At 52.9% G+C, this 16,138-nt stretch overlaps 1 protein-coding gene across 2 annotated transcripts in view; it reads right to left on the reverse strand.

Annotated features, from left to right (window-relative positions):
• VAC14 (VAC14 component of PIKFYVE complex) overlaps positions 1–16,138 on the reverse strand; it is a 49,716-nt gene that overhangs the window by 20,952 nt on the left and 12,626 nt on the right. For both annotated transcript variants that reach the window (XM_015873853.1, XM_032447025.1), the window contains 3 exons: positions 10,033–10,177; positions 9,439–9,504; positions 1,186–1,336 (listed from right to left, as the gene is read on the reverse strand). In XM_015873853.1, coding sequence (XP_015729339.1) covers positions 1,186–1,336; positions 9,439–9,504; positions 10,033–10,177 — 362 coding nt within the window. The remainder of the gene's footprint in view (positions 1–1,185; positions 1,337–9,438; positions 9,505–10,032; positions 10,178–16,138) is intronic.

Here is a 16,138-nt window from a genome sequence, read left to right on the forward strand (position 1 = left end):
ATAACTGAAGCCAAGTTGCTCTTCCAGAGAGAGCTGAGGGGCCACGGCAGCCGTTCGGCCGCACGCCATGCAGCCTGCTATTTTTAGATAATCCACAAGGAAGGAAACCTCAGACAGCCATCGGTGTGAGCTGAACTGCAGCCCTTTGGCAGCACCGTGGGGCTGCTCCACCCGTGCTGTGCTCACAATGGCACATCAGTGGCAGCTCACCAGGTGTCTCCCCTCCCTCTATCCTGTGTGCATCAGGCAGGCAGAGCTGCAGGAAAACCCACCCTAGGCAGCCCAGGGATTGCCGAAACCTGTCTGCTGTCTGCTGCAGTCCAAGGAAGGGGGGGAAATAATCGGTGTTCTTCAAAGGAAACAAATGCAGGGAGCAGAACACACAGCTGCGGCGCTGGTTCTGACGTGCAGGGAGAGGCTGCCTTGGCTCTGCTCTGAGTTTACAATCCACAGCTGACATGAAATGTGCCTTTGGCCAGGCAGACCTGGCGTGGGGAGCACAATGGGGAGGCTCCGAAATAGCAGCAGCAGCAGCAGCAGCTGAGGAGAAGGGGCAGCCAAGGAATAGTGGAGGATGAGCCACAGGCTGGAGGGGGGGAGGTGGAAAAAGCTGCCCAGTGTGCTGGGATGATTAATGAAGGGCTTTCTCCCCCACTGTCCAAACAACAGGACTGTCCTTCTGCATCTCCTCCGAGGTCTCCACAGCGCTCACAGCAACGCCACAGTTCGCATTCAGCACACGCAGCCACGAGCCAGCAACGTGCTGTATCATAGGCATAGTGGAGCTGTGTATGCTGGGCACCTGGACTTACAGCGAGCACCTGGTCTGAGCTGCTTCTAGGGGCTTGGAGGGCTCTTACAAGAAGACAGGCTGGCACCTGGAGTCCTGTAAAGAATGGCAATAAAGATGTCCTTCTGCACCAGGGTCTGCAGCATCTACTCAGGAAGTCACTGTCCCTGGGGGTATCCCAGAGCTGTAGGGATGTGGCACTGAGGGATGTGGACAGTGGACAAGCTGGGGTGGGTTGGGCTTGGGGATCTGAGAGGCATTTTCAATCGTAATGATTCAGTGACCTGGCTGCTAATTGGGTTCTTATCCCAGAAGACAAGCCAGGAGAAAGAGCAAAGTAACAAAAACAGCCCTGGCCTACCACTCAGCCTCAGAGTGAAGCACAGGGCACGTACCTGAGGAGCTCAGCTGGCTGTTCCGGATGGGGACGTGGAGCTCCACCTGGCTGGGTCGTGGCTCTGCAGCCTCAGAGGGGCCGTATCCCTCTGTCTGCCCTGCTGGAGAAGAGGCAATCTCAGCTAGCACTTCCAGGTCCTTGAGGATAACCTATGAGGAGATGGGAGAGCATCGGTGAGCAGGCACAGAGCAGTTAAGTTGAGTTTTGCCTTCCAAAATCACTGTCAGAGCATCAAATCACTACAACACACAAAGGATGTACAGATGACAGGGCTACCTATCAAGTTCAAAGTGAAGATTTCAAATGATTGCCCAGGAGCTGGGGCAGGAAAGGCAGTGGTGGAGGCCCCATCCCTGGAGGTGTCCCAGAGCTGTGGGGATGTGGCATGGAGGGACACAGGCAGTGGGCATGGTGGGGTTGGGCTGGGGTTGGGTTTGTCCATCTTAGTGATCTTTTCACTTTCCTGCCCAAGGGGAAAATCCAAACAGCTTCTATCCTGCAGGTCCCAAGGACGCAGGGGAAACTAAGCCACACTGTGCAGCTGGGAGCTCAGCTTGCTCCTCCCAGTTCAGGGAGGTCTGGGTTTGCTCCTGCTCGGCGCCCAGGAGCTGCTCCCTCTTTCCAGCAATCTGCTCAGCCTATGTTACTATATATAGCGCTTCTGGAGAAGTTATTACAGGTTGGTGCTTTTTTTCTTCCCCCCCCCCTCAACTCTCCTCATGTCTCGAGCTATTTTGGGTCTCTCTCTGACCCGATGTCCTTGGGCCCAGACATCTCATCACTCTTCCCTGATGCTCTGAGTGTACCAGGGCTGCCAGAAAGGCCTCATTGCACGGCTGCACCCAGCACAGGGCATCCAAGTGCAATGCTGAGGACTCCTCATGCATTCCCCAAGGCCATGGGCATGAGATGTATGAGATGGGAATTCAAGCTACCAAGAAAATCCTCACCCCCAAACAAACAAAAACCAATGACATCTATGTGCACAAGTTGAAAATGGAACCCCTGATAACACATGGCACGGATAGCTAAAGCTATTTAGTGTAATTACAGCTGATTTTTAGGCCCCATTAGCCAGAGCAGGTGGTTCTCAGAGCTGGCCATGGGAAGGTGCAGAAGCACAGCAAGTGGTAACCATGCCTGGGAGGACCTCATGGGCATAAACACAATGAAATCCCAGCGTGGGGTAACTGAGGGGAGGGGAAAAGATGACAACAGCAGCTTTGGCAATGAGGAATCATCCCTAAGGACAGAAGAATGTAGCCCAACCTATGGCTGCTCTGCAATGCTGTCACGGATGGGACCTTGTTGCCATCGTGGGATGTCACCAACGTCATCAGCTCTCATCCTCCTACAGGGAAGAGAGCCTATGGTTCCCCATAGAGAGATACATTCCTCTCTCCCTCCTGGTTTTGCAGGGATTTCAAGCCTCTGTTGCTGAGATAAAGGAGGCTGATGGTAAGTCAGGAGCAGGGATGGAGCAGGATGTGACACAGCAGGACATGGCCAGTGGGCAAAGGGGTTGAGTTGGGGGCTGGACTCTGTGATCTTAGTGGTGTATTTTTTCCAAGCTTAATGATTCTGTGGTTCTATGACACCATAGATGCAATGCCCACCTTCAGCTATCAGCCTGGATATCCCAGTGTGGATGACACCAGTAGCTTCAACAATAGGGCCACAATTGAAATCACCCCTGTTGCCTCCAAAAGCCTTAAATCCCACAATTTACCCCTTTGTCTGCACTGCCTGGATTTCCTAATTGCAAAAACATGGAGGAAATAAGAACCAGGAGGGATGGCGCATAAAGACACAGAGGCTGAGGAGCAGTGGATACGAAGAGCTGGGGTTCTCCAGCCGTGGGAACGAGGCAGGGAGCCCAACCTACTCCCTGTGTGCTGCAAAGCAGTTCCCAGCCCTGGTGGGACAGAGCAGAGCCAGAGCGCTTGGTATGCGCTGCACATCCCTGCGATGGAAGCTGGAAGAAAGCAATATCCTGCAGGAGCACGGGGCTGCCACTGCCATGGCAACGGGCCGGCTGCGCCAGCAGAGCTGGTCCCATCCCTCTGCAAAAGGGACGGAACCATTCCCAGCTCCTGAGCAAGGGATGGGTCAGGCAGTGAGAGAGCAAATGGGAGCTGAGCGCTGGGCACTGCAGGTGCACCCTGAGGGATTTTTAGGGGTGTGGTAGCCCTACAGTGAGGATGTAAAGAGGGTGGGAGGCCCCAGACCTTGCATAGATCCCAAAGACCTTCTTCCATACCCTGGTAAGGACACATGGGATGCCAAAGAGCGCTGTGGTGGAGGTCTGGCAGTGAGGACTGCCCAGAGTCTCTAAGTGTGATTTCCCTGGGGGCTGCAGGAGAGATGAGATTCAGGGCAACACATTTCTCCTTGAGGCCAAAGAGCAGGAACTAGCCCTGCAGGTGACACTGCAGGACACACAGTGCTGCAAACAGGGGGGTCAGGCTGTGGGTCAGAGCAAACCTCACAGCCAGGAATGGGTTACAGGATGGCTGTTCTAAATAAGCAGCAGCGAAACTGCTCTTCACATTGCCTCCAGAGCATGGATTTTGAGGGCACACAGAGCAGAGAGCCGTGGGTCACTTAGATGTAGGTCAGGTTCATTTGTCTCTTGTTCTGGTTGAGTCGAGCCTGTAGCAGCACTGCCCTCATGTGTGCTAGATCACGTAGGGGCAGGTGGATGGATGCCCTCGTGCTTCCTTGGGTGCCTTCCCACATGTAGCATCACCTGGATGCTCCTGGTGCACCCATGGATGGGCAGAGCCAGCGTGCTGCATCAGCTGCACGTGATAAGGGCATGGACTGAGCTCCTGCAGGTGCTGCTATTTAAGGAAAAGCCTAAAAAAGAGAAGATTAAAGCATGCCTACACTAAGCACTGCCCTCTGTGTCCCTGGGCAATGACAGGGACGCGTGACACCATGAACAGCCAAGCAGAGCAGACGATGGAAACCCAGATGGAGTGTGATGACCCCGGGGTAGAGAAGAGGAAGGGCTGTAAAAGCACTTCTTCCAAAGGGACTGAGATGCAGGAGCAGCACTGCCACACTGGTCCTTGCTCTGCTCTGCCACTCCTGGCAGCCCCTCGCTGCACCAAGGCTCCTCCAGGGCACCCAGAGCAGCATTTATGCTGCTTTGGTGTTTTTTTTTTTCTTGCTCTAAAGCTTTCAGATGTAACCAGGAAAGGAGGAATGAGCCATCCCAGAGCCAGGAGGGCAACCAGCTGCATTTGCTGGGTCTCAGGCACGCAAGGTGCGAAAAGCAAACTCAAATCCCCCCCCTTCTGGCTTTAAAAAGAAGAAAAGAAAGAGAAGCCCACCATTAATCTTCCCACAGCAATGTAACCAGGGCACTTTTCAGGCCCCCAGCACAGTGACTTCTCTCCTCTGATCCTGCCAAGCCCTTTTCTTTCTCTTCTTTCACAGCCGCTGGGTTTCAGCCCGCTGCTGGGAGGGGACAGAGCAGCACTCCTCACATCTCTGTGGCATTTGCTTCAGCTGGCAGAGCAGAATGAAGGCTTCCTTCCTCTGTGTGTCACAGGAAAATCCTCCCAGGGCACGCAAGCACACCTTCATGGCATCAGCAAACACAGCAGGAAGGGGGGGAGGTGGTTCACCAAAGCTAAGTGCAAGGGCTGCACCTGGTTCATAGCAACTCTCACTGCCAAGCTGAGGGATGAAAGGATGGAGCACAGCCCTGCTGAAAAGGACCTGGGGTACTGGTGGCTGGCAGCTCAGCAGTGTGCCTTCGCAGCCCAGTAAGCCAACTGTACCCTGGGTTGCATCCAAAGCAGCAAGGCCAGACCCAATAGCGGCCTTTCAGTATCTAAAGGGGCTGTAAGAAAGAAGGGGACAGACTCTTTAGCTGAGTCTGCTGTGATAGGACAAGGGGAAATGGATTCAAACTACAAGAGGGGAGCTTCAGACCGGAGCTAAGTTAGAGGTTCTTTACAGTCAGGGTGGTGAGGCTGTGGCACAGGCTGCACACAGAGCTGGTGGTGCCCCATCCCTGCACACAGCCAAGGTCAGAGAATGGGGCTCTGAGCACTGATGGAGCTGTGAGTGTCCCTGCTCAGTGCAGGGAGGGCAAGCAGACGGCCTGCAAGGTCCATCCAACTCAGACAGTCCTACAACAAACTACACACACGTACTGCAGCCCTTACCCTTCAGTCCCTAACCACGTAATTACAGCTCTACGCTGTTGCTGAGCCAAGCTGCTCCCCATGGACCAGCCTCCCCCCGAGAAACCTCCCAGCCCTGCACGACGTGGAGCACAGAGCAGCCTTCAACCCAGTGCCCTTGCTTTCCCTTGAGTCCTTATGGCACACAGAGAGCATCATTCCACCCCGCTGCACCAGGCAGTGTGATTGCTGCTTGCGGGCTGCTTGCATGGACAGAAGGTTGGGCTGACCGCATTTTCCATGATCCAACTTAAATTATATACCTTTCCCTACACCCCACCATTAAAGCCCTAAAGTACACCCTCAAGCGCAACTTCCCCCTCTTGAGAATGGGTAACCTCCCTGCTTTGGTATCCAAGTGCCTGGAGTCTCTCCCTGGAAAATGTTTACCCCATAAATATCCAAATATTTATAAAAATGATGAAAACAAAAGGCAGGCAGGCTCAGTGCTCTCCTCCCTGCGCACTCTCCATGCTCTCTGCTTTGCACGGGATCGCAATGTTTTAGCGGCGGTGAATTAAAAGGCTGGGGAGCTGGAGCACAATGGACCTAAAAATCAACAGAGCACAACTGAAAACCAAACCCTGACGAAGACGGCGATTCGCTCTGGCACAAGCTTTTGTTAGGCTTCATTGTGCTGGGGATCGCGCGCAACGGGAAAAATTTGCTGGGATTTAATAGGCCGGCACAGCTCAGAGAGCTGCCAGAAAGCAGCCCAAAGCTCAGAGCCACCATGGTTTTGTCACCAGGGAGTCAAATATACTCGTGAATGACAATGTCCTGGGCTCAGGACAGGGCCCCAGCTCCCCAGCGCTTGTCAGGTGCAGAAGCAAGACTTCCAAAGGATGTCAGCTAAGAGATCACTGGGATTTTCTTGCTGATTCCTAAGCCTGCATTAAGGCAGGTGGGTTTTCCTCTAGCAGAGTATAGGGAGCTGGGCTCTATCCTGCTTCAGATCAGACACCAATCCCACCTTGGCCACTGCTCCCAGGTAGCAGTGATAGGACAAGAAGGGATGGCCTCAAGTTGCACCAGGGGAGGCTCGGGTTGGACATTAGGAACAATATCTGCTCCAAAAGAGTGATGCATTGGCACAGCTGCCCAGGGAGGTGGGGGAGTCTTTATCCCTGGAGGTGTCCCAGAGCTGTGGGGATGTGGCACTGAGGGACGTGGGCAGTGGGCACGGTGGGGGTGGACTTGGGGATCTGAGAGGTCTTTTCCAAACTTAATGGTTCTGTGATTCTCTGATTCATTCACCAGCCCCGCTGAGTCAGGCAGAAGTCCCAGCCCACAAGACCAACAGCAGCAGATCAGCATGAAGGAGCATGTGCGGAACTCCATGTTGGAGCCGGGGAAAGGAAAACAAAGCCAAAAAAGAAAATAAATGGGGTCATAACTTCACATTTTCCTCTGCTGCATTCACTTAAATTACAACACCTGGACTCCAGGCTGGGATGAGCTGTGCAGCTACGGGCTGCCTCTGCAACAGCATGCAAAGGTTGACAACCCAAAGAGTAGGTCCTGCCCTCCGCAGCAGTGCTGCATTTAACTTGAACATGGCACAGCCCAGCACCAAAGGGCATTGGACTGGGGCTTCTGCTCTTCACCACCTCTGACATCAGCTCTCAGCCTCACACCAGCAGGTAGCAGAGCTGAAAAAGATGAAAGCATCAGCTTGTGCAGAGAAAAACACTCCCGCCAGCATCCTGCTATCTCAGAGCTGTAAGGAAGTTTTTAACCACATCAAATTTTAACTACAGCTTTTAAAGGTTGCCTTTAAAACCAGCTCACAAACACACGTGGATGGGCAAGCGTTCGAATCAGAGCACGGTGACGCAATGCAGCCACGCACAACCTGACAACCAGGATCCTCACATCCTGACTCGTCTACATATCAAAGGGAACTGCTGGCTTCAGCTTTGCTCCTGCTTCTCTTCCTTGCATCTGTGGATCCTAACCCGGTCTCTTAGCAAAATCTGGGCAATGACATTCCAGGTCAGCCATCCCAATTTGTCCTCACCCTTCTCAAAGGTGCCTAGTTTGTTACCCCCTCGCCCCCCTACTACTTTGGCCATTTCTATCTTCTCAGCAAAGCTGGTTGGCAGCCAGCTGAGCACTGATGTTTAATGGATTGACATGTCGGTGGATTTCCTCAACACCCCCCCCCCTCCCCAACATTTACTGCCCCCCCCAACTCCCATCTCTTCCCCCCACAACTTCCAGCTCCCCCCCTCCCCAACATTTAAATAAATAGAAGACAGGATTAAATAAATCAGCTTAAAATTACTTTTGAGCCATTCCCAGTTATGTCACATGGAGGAAATGCATCACCAGGGTCCTTTCTTCACTGCTTTTTTCAAATATTAATAAGCAGTGTAATTGCAACATGACTCACAGCAGTCTCCTGCCAAGCTGGAGAGCCTATCTGCGAGATGCAGGCTTTCTGGAGCATTGCAAAGGCAGATGTGTGCTTGGGGACTCTTTTGGAGAGGTCTGCGTTGTAAGCAGCAGGGTATGGAAAATGGCCAGGCAGCCGCTTGCCTTTGCAAGCGCAAGTCATTCCCTTGCTTGCTCATTCCCTTCCCTCCTCTCTTCGCAGCCCCCTCGCACAAGGGATTTATTGTGGGGTTGGGTGCCCTGAGCATGTAATCTGGTGCAGAGAGCGCGTGATTTCTATTCCACGAGGAAGGTCTGGCGTGGGAAATGCTGAGGATCTCTGGCAGCTCTGTGCAGGATGTATCCAAACCCAGGGCAGCTGAAGGCAGAGGTGTTACCAGGGCCTGAGCCAAGCAAACCAAAGCTGCCAGCATCCCACCCCAACACCACAAGAACTCCAGAGTGCAACACAGGGGCAAGAAAAAGAGAAGGGTGCCAATACTGAGGAGACCAGACTGGGAAAAAAAGTGAAGGAGCAAGCTTGGAGTTGGAGAGTTTTGTATTGAGGAGCCAAAGAGCAGGCAGGAAGGCACAGAGAGTGAGCCCAGAGCAAGCTGGCTCCCTCATGGCTGCTGGATTCGTTTTGCTCACTGTGAGCCAGCCCAATGCTGTTGCAGATCTAACAACAAGGTGGCAAGCTGCTGCCAGAAAGCTAACTCCAAAAGCACAGCTTGGGGCAGATAAGCTTAGTCTTCAGCTCTGTCCCTAAGCCCAGCACGTCAGGCCAAGGCAACAAGCCTGCTGGCTGAGCCCTCTAAGCAACCTGATGGAGCTGTAGGTGTCCCTGTTCATCGCAGGGGAGTTGGAATAGATGGCCTTTAGCTGTCCCCTTCCAACTCAAATGATTCCCTGATTCTCCCCAGCACTGCTGCTCACCGGCCGGGCCCAGTGTGGTTGCTCAGAGGATGTCTCAAAGGCATGTTGACACAGACTATGAGGTAGCGTCTGACTTCTGATTCAAAGGACATGGGAAGTGGAGAAAGAAAGAAGCCTTCCCCGCAGTCTGGGGCGGCATGTCGGTGGGGGGAATGTATATGTGCTGGGGTGGCTCTGGGAAAAACCACCAGAAGAGGCTTTGGGGCACTGAGCGTAGATCCACCAGGCAAAGATGATGCTAGTGGTGGCTGCTGCTTAACCATTTTGTAAGGCCTTGCCTCTAAAACTTTCCAGCATCTGCAGGAAACAATTCCCTTCCTGTGTTCACAGCTACCACACAGTGTCTGAATTCCCACTCACTGAGGACCTGGTCAAGACCCACTCCTAGGCATGGCACTGGGGTCTTGACTCCCAGGGTGGGACTTGAATCTCAGGCAAGCAAAGAAGATACACATGAGTAGGTTTTGATGGACTGGCTCTCTGAGGTTGCAAAAGAAACCAGTCTAACTGAGACAGGAGGGATTTCAGCTGTGCAAGAGTGCAGCTCTGTGGGCTCACTGCACTGGTCCTTGTTTGGCCTAGCCAACAGGGCTGAATGAACACCCTAGTGCCAAAGCTGGCCAAGCCCTTGAAATCCCTTTGTCCGACCCAAGCATACCAGACAGAGCTTCTCCAAATCTTGGTTGGATGTGGGGATGGTGGGCTTCCAGAAAGACTTCTGCAGGGGCTGCAGCACTTACCTCATCTGACTCGTCTGAGAGGGTTCGCAGCAAGATGGGGAAGAGGCTGTCAGTGTGTCGGAACATCTAGAACCAGGGAGGTGAATGGCATCAGTCCCACAGGACAGATCAATACCCACCAAAGGACCTCAAGCACTCTCTGTGAAGCTGCCAAAAGCTTCACCAGCATTTTCCATCCCACCTGGAAGCATCTCCCTTAAGCAACCAGGGCAGCAGCAGCCAACCCCCTCATGAAAAATGCAGGCAGACACTTGGTTACAAAGCAGTCTGCAGGCAGACCTACTTCTGGGGCAGCACAGCACAGCCACTACAGGCTATGCTATGAAGCCCACAACCAAATCACACAACCATTCCCACTGACCAACTTCAGCCTAGGGGCTTGTTGATCCCACAGTTTTACTCCTAAGCCTCTTGGAATCACAGCAGTATCAGCCCTGTGGCAAGTCAGTGTTGTACTCAGGCTTTCTGTAGCATCTCCTGCTGATCCAGGTCCCAGCAAATTAAGGAACAAAGGCTAAAGCTTGGGTGCCCCTTTCCAACAAACTCAGTCCCACGGAGGAAGCAATAGGTTCATGTGCTGAGTCCCAGACCTACCTTACGAGGAGTCTTGATGTACAGGTGATAGAGCCATTTCAGGACTGCAATTCTGGTCATCATCCCAATGGATGTATCATGAAGGTGGCAATCCAGCACCTGAACTATTCCATCTAGGTTGAGCGTCACCTGGATTCTCTCAGAGCTGCACAGAAAGGAGAAGAGCTGGTTCAGCACTGAGATGCCCAATGCAATCCCACCCGTGGTGGAGAAGTCTATAATGCACCAGAGTCTGCATCCAACACCTCAGCTCAAGCCCTAAGAATCTAAATCATCCCTATGGTCTGCTGGAAAAGCCAGGAAGCAAGTTCAGCGCTTGCAAGAGGTCATAGCAATGCAGGCCAGGCATATGCTGCATGCATGTAGAGAATAAATGCAGCCTGAGAAGGGAAGATCAGCAACACCCAAATAGCACTGGCTTGGCTGCCTGCAGGCTTCCAGCTGCTCTAACCACACAGCCTCACCCATGCTGGCTTGCCACCACCACTGCTGCTTTCCTCAAGCCTCCACATCTGCTCCGAAAGGGAGCAGCAAACATGATGGGTCCAAAGAGCAGACATTTGCCCATATGATGTAGGTTAGCTTCTGATTGGCATGACAAGAATGGGAAGCGCAGTGAATGGGAACACAGTGGCACACCAAAAACTTGCCTTGGAAAGAACAGAAATTTTCCAGGCTTCGAGCTTTACCACTTTCCCAAAACAGCTGGTAGCTACACATATCAAAACACCACGCTAGAAGAATCCTGCAGCATAGCTACATTCAGGATCTGGTCCATAGGGCAGTCATCAGGTTTGGGGTACAGAGGCTAAAGATACATAACGTGCACTCGGGAGCCAAGTCAAGCTTGGTTGGTTCAGACACCTCCAGAAAACATCGAACCAAATGTCCTCAATCTACACCCACTGGGGCCACTCTACCAGGTGAGGGGACTCAGCCCCCACTAACCCAGCAGGTTTGCACCACTGACTGTAGATGGTGCAGTGGTTTTTGGGATGCAGCTCTCTGCTACAGAGCTGCCTTAAGAGCTAAGTCACTCCTTCCCTGCTTGAGCTACTGAATTATTCAAGGCTGGGCTGAGCTCCTGCAGGTTTTTCTGGCGTGCTCAGAGCTCCTCTGCATCGTGTTTGATAAGAAATCCTAAGGGGCAGATATCTCACGGTATAATTTGCAAGTAGAACGGCGGGCTTAATAGGATTTGATCTTCCCCAGGACACATGTTGGAAGGGCAAGGCGAGGAGGCTGCAGCCCCCTCACAGCCCTGCAAATATCCGACTGCTTCATCTGCGTCACTGAACAGATGACTGGGCCTGCAAATTACATTTCGAGTTGGACTAAGTTGTGCTTTGATGTCGCAAACAACAGCCGAGGGCCAAACAATCAAATGTTCAGAGCAGAGAGATGGGTTCAGGCCACTGGGTGGCTTCTTCTTAGAGGCCTCAATATGCCCAAGGGGAACAGCATCCCACTGGATTTAAGCCCCTCTGAACCTGGAGAGCTGCTGATGAGTGAAGCTGCACCTTTCTCCCCCTGCCCTGAACCCCTATTCCTGCTCCCCACTTCTAAGAGGCACTTTAACAGCTCGGATGAAGCTGCTCTCCCATCCCCTTCCTGCTTTTCCCAAGGAGCCAGCTCTGGTACATAGCCCGTGCTCCACCTGCCACCACAAGGCTCCTGATTGCAGAGCAGCACGAATCCTTGACCTGATTAAATCACCATGCCAAAATACACCGTGTGCCTGCACAGGATGGAAAAAGCTCCAGGTAATGTGAAAAACGTGCCTAGTATTTGCAGAGGCTGACAGAGGGGCTGGGCTGGAAGTGGCCCTGACGCTGCTCTGAAGCAGACATGGGGGATGCTGTGCTATGGAGGAAGGGGCCAGCACAGCAACAAAGCCATTTCAGACCTGCTCATGCAAAAAGAGCTCATCAAAACTCATTACTCAGTGATAGAGGATGGGGGGTGCGGTGGTCCCATGGACCACGCTCCTCTAGGCTGGAGCAGCAGCAGATTTTTATGCGTTTCAAGGGAGGAGGGCACTGCTTACATACAGTGAGCATTGCTGCTGCTCTGAAGCATGCTTACAGCTCGCTGTGCATCCCAGCTCTCCCTAATCCCCAGGCAGCACAGAGCAGGAGCTTGGGAGCGAGGGTAATGGCATTGCTTTAATGCGATCCTCTCGGGCTGATATGCAGGCTCCCAGTGTCGACAGCTGTGCCAGGGCAGATGTCAGATGTGATTGCTTCCATCTAACCCACTACCCTAGATTCTACTCCACTGTGCAGCCCTGGTACCTCCTCCACGGTCCATGTGCTGGAGCAAGCAGTTTTTCTGGAGGATTGAGCAATGGTGGGAGCTGCACCAGGCTCTTGCCTCTGGATATTGGGACCTTTTGCTGAAGCTAAACAGTGGCCGAGAAAGCTGAACCTCCCCCCCAGCACGTGATCTTGCCATTTCACAAGGCATCCTCCAGCATGGGAACGCTTCCCACTTTCCAAGTGCATTCAATGCTTTTCACCCCATTTCCCTTATCAACTCATTTTCTCGGTTCTTCCTCTTCTTCGTGGGCTTCTGCCATCTTTCTCCTCAGTGGTTCCTTTTCACTGCCAATCTCTGAGCTGTCATCTCCCTCCTGGCCTCTTGCCCAGCCCAGCTGCTTTCCTGACCCCATTTTCAGACAAGGTTAAGGTCCAGGCCAGGCTCTAGCCTTTAAGCGGGCTCAGCAAGCTGCATTGCCAAGGGTGGAAATATCCAGGTTCTTTCATTGTGGTCCAAGTCACAAGGGCATATCCCATATGGGCTGGCAGCTGTGCTGATGAACTGGACTAAGCTAGTGGCCAGGAGGTAAATAGCTCCTTTCTGCTCTCTGTCCCACAAGCTGTCGCTTGTTCATCCTCTATCACTCCTATTCTGATGCTCTTGGCTTCCTCCTGCTTGCTGTGATCTCCGAGTGCTGGAGGAGCACAAACTGCTCTCCCAGCTACAAGGACTGAATTTAGCAGAGCAACCCAGTGCAGTGAGCTGCAGGCACCAGAGTAGAGAATGGGGTGGCATGCTTGAGGTCCCCTGGTCAGCAAAGGGCACAGCATAGCCCACCTCATCTCTCCACGGCATGCAGGAGCAGGGCAGCCCTCCTGCACCATCTCCTGCTCCAAACCGCAGAGGAAGCTTAGGAGGAACCTCCCCAACAAGGCACGCTGGAGCCAAATGCTGCAATTTCAGCTTCCTACTAAGCCCTAACAACCATTCTTCCAGTTGCCTGATATAAACACAGCTGAGCCACGTGGCAGCAATGTGCCCTCTCCGCAGAGGATGAATGACATCTGGTTGGACTGGAGAAGACAGTGCTCCCATCCCTGGGGCCACAATGCTTGTCCTCATGGCTCAGGACTGCCAGCCCTGCCCATAAGGGATGTCAAAGCAAAGTTATGGGCTGCCAGAGGCAATCTGGAGCAGCATCCCGAGGTCATCAGGCCTGGAAGACTGAGAAGGAGGCAGCCTTTCCTGACCAATAGTTTGGTGTCCTGGCACCAGTTTAATACCTGTGTACCTAATCCTGCTGAGACTTAACCATCAGCCCAGCAGGATGGCTGGGAGGTGTTCTCAAGCCTTCAAGTCTTGTTGATACAGTTAGGCAGCTCCAAGAGCCTAGAAAATGCCTTCCAGCCACGCTGGTCCAGAGATGCAGGACAGATGTCTGCTTCTCTTTCAGCAGCACACACTCCAGGAGGGAAATAAGGGCTCTGCTCCAGCAGCCACAGTTCCACTTCTCTATCGTGATCTGGGCTCAAATTCACAATGGCAGGGGCAGCAGCATCAGCTGGGCCATGGAAAGGCTTCAGCATCTCTGAAACCTTGTGTCATCTCTTCTGTAGAAGCTGAATGCAGGAGTTCTGTTTTCCTGGGAAGCCCCGAGGCCCCTGCAGTCCCTGTCTCAGAACAGACACGGTCGTTACTTCCAAGTAAATGCTACCAGGAAGCTCTCTCCAAGTTCCATGTGAAGCCGGTGATTGCCATGGAAGCATTTTGGACTGCCTTCAGCACATTTTAGGAGTGGGGGTGGTCACTTTGTGGCCCCAGCAACGTGCCCAGAATCCATCTATGGAGCATTCAGACCTCACCATCTGCTTGGACTGCATCTTCACGCAATGCCTTCAGAGTTCCCCTCTTCTCTGCCCCTGCTGAACGAGGTCCTCCTCCTCTCACTGCTGCTGCAGTGTTATCCTTCTGCAGGCGTCTGCATGGGGAGGGCAGGGGAAGGGGCGTGAGAGCCGGGTGCTGGCACAGGGCCTCACTTCATCCCTTGCTCTCAGGGGGAGACCGGGGGAAGCAGAGGGAATGAACAAAAACACAAGCACAGAGTGATTTCATCTTAAAAGGCAGCTGCAACTTCCTCTGTCCGCAGGCTTCCCAGCTTTAAATGGCAACAGAATGGTTTCCTGCGGTCCTGCCTTGACACCCAGTGGGCACTCGGTGTGCAGGCAGCTGCCTGCTCCCCAGTGGGAGTTATGGCTGCAGCTGCCTCCTGCTGCCCTCCCAGCGTGGCATCTCATGGTACAGAGGTCTGTGCTGCTGCTATGCCAGCTACTGTGCTCTGCCAGCATTAGAGGTGCAATTCAGCTGTTTATGTTCTTAAGAGACAATCTACTGACAGAACAGAACCCCTGGACTCCAGCCACCCAAGTAGATATGCAGAATGATGGGCACAGTCACATACAGCCCACCCAGCTCTATGCCAGCACCCCATAATGAGAGCCATGGGGAAAACACTTCAGGTCCTGATGGCAGCCAGCATGGTGATAACACGGCATGGGGAAATGTGTTATCCGTGGCAGGTAAACTCCATGCCAAAACCTGGCATCTCCCATTCCAAAGGGCCGGGGAAACCTCAAGAAACCTCTCTGCAAACCCAGGCCTCCACACTCTCTTGTCTACGATGCTCCAAAATGAGCTTTCCTTGTTGCATGGGGCAGCTGGCAGAACCAATGGACATCCAACACCAAGTGTGGGGTGTAGAGACAACAGCATCCCCCATGCATCCCACTGAGCTCAGTCTCACTGCCTTTACTCTCTTCCCCCCCCTCACCAAGATGCAAGCTCTCCAGGACAGAGATGCAGTTATCACGTATCCCTTTGACTTAGTGCCTCATTTTCTCTCCTCCCTTTCCAGCTTCAGCCTGACATACACCCACTCCAGCACCTGCTAAACTTTACGGGCTGAGTCTGCAGCCATGAGTGTGGGAGGCTGGCAAAGAGCAGGGCCAGGATGCAGCGAGCACAGGGAAGTGGGGGGAAATCATTGAAGAGCCATAGAATGAAATCTAGAGACAAATGGAAACAATCTATGCTTTTGTAGGAGGAAAACAATCAAGGGCGTCATAAAGGAGGAGTAGATGGGCTTTGAGGGGGTGCAAAAAAGGAATGGAGAGACACAGAAAATCAAACCTGAAAAAGCTGACGCTTGCAGTGCTCAGGGATGTTACGATGGGTATCACATGTCAGGCTGCTGGCAGGATGCAGCCAGGGTAATGCGAGCTATTTTGAGGATCACAACGAGGAATAAATATATGTGTAAGCACAATAGAAGCATGGCAAATAATGATCTCTTCGGAAGGCAGCAGGAATGATCTCTTACTGCAGGCAGCAGGAAGAAAGGAAAGATGGTTCTAAAAGCAGATGGGTTTGCTATTAAATCCCTTGGCAGCTGGATGGAAAGAAAGGTATTTGCAAGGGAGATGATTTAGATGAGATTTTGGGACCGATCATGCTGGGTATGAAGCAGCAATCTGCAGACGTGGGCCTGATGGATGCCACACAAGGCTGGCAGGGGGACAGGCTGGTGGCAGGGGCTGCAAGGACACCTCATCCCTCAGGCAGCTGGAGCTGGGCTGCAAGCCCTGAGCCATGCCTCAATGCCTGCCCTACAGCACCGTACTGTGGTGGGCTGCCAGGACTGCAGTGCTGCAGAAGCACGAAGCTGAATTTTAAGCTCTTCCACTGGCTCCAGATGGTTTGTGTCCTCTTTCTTCACATGAGATTGATGCCTTTGCATGAGATTAACTCCTTGCAAAGGCAGAAGGGAACTGAGTGTCTGCTACTGCGGTTA

This window comes from Coturnix japonica, chromosome 11 (genome assembly GCF_001577835.2).
Source record: "Coturnix japonica isolate 7356 chromosome 11, Coturnix japonica 2.1, whole genome shotgun sequence".
Taxonomy (NCBI): Eukaryota; Metazoa; Chordata; class Aves; order Galliformes; family Phasianidae; genus Coturnix; species Coturnix japonica.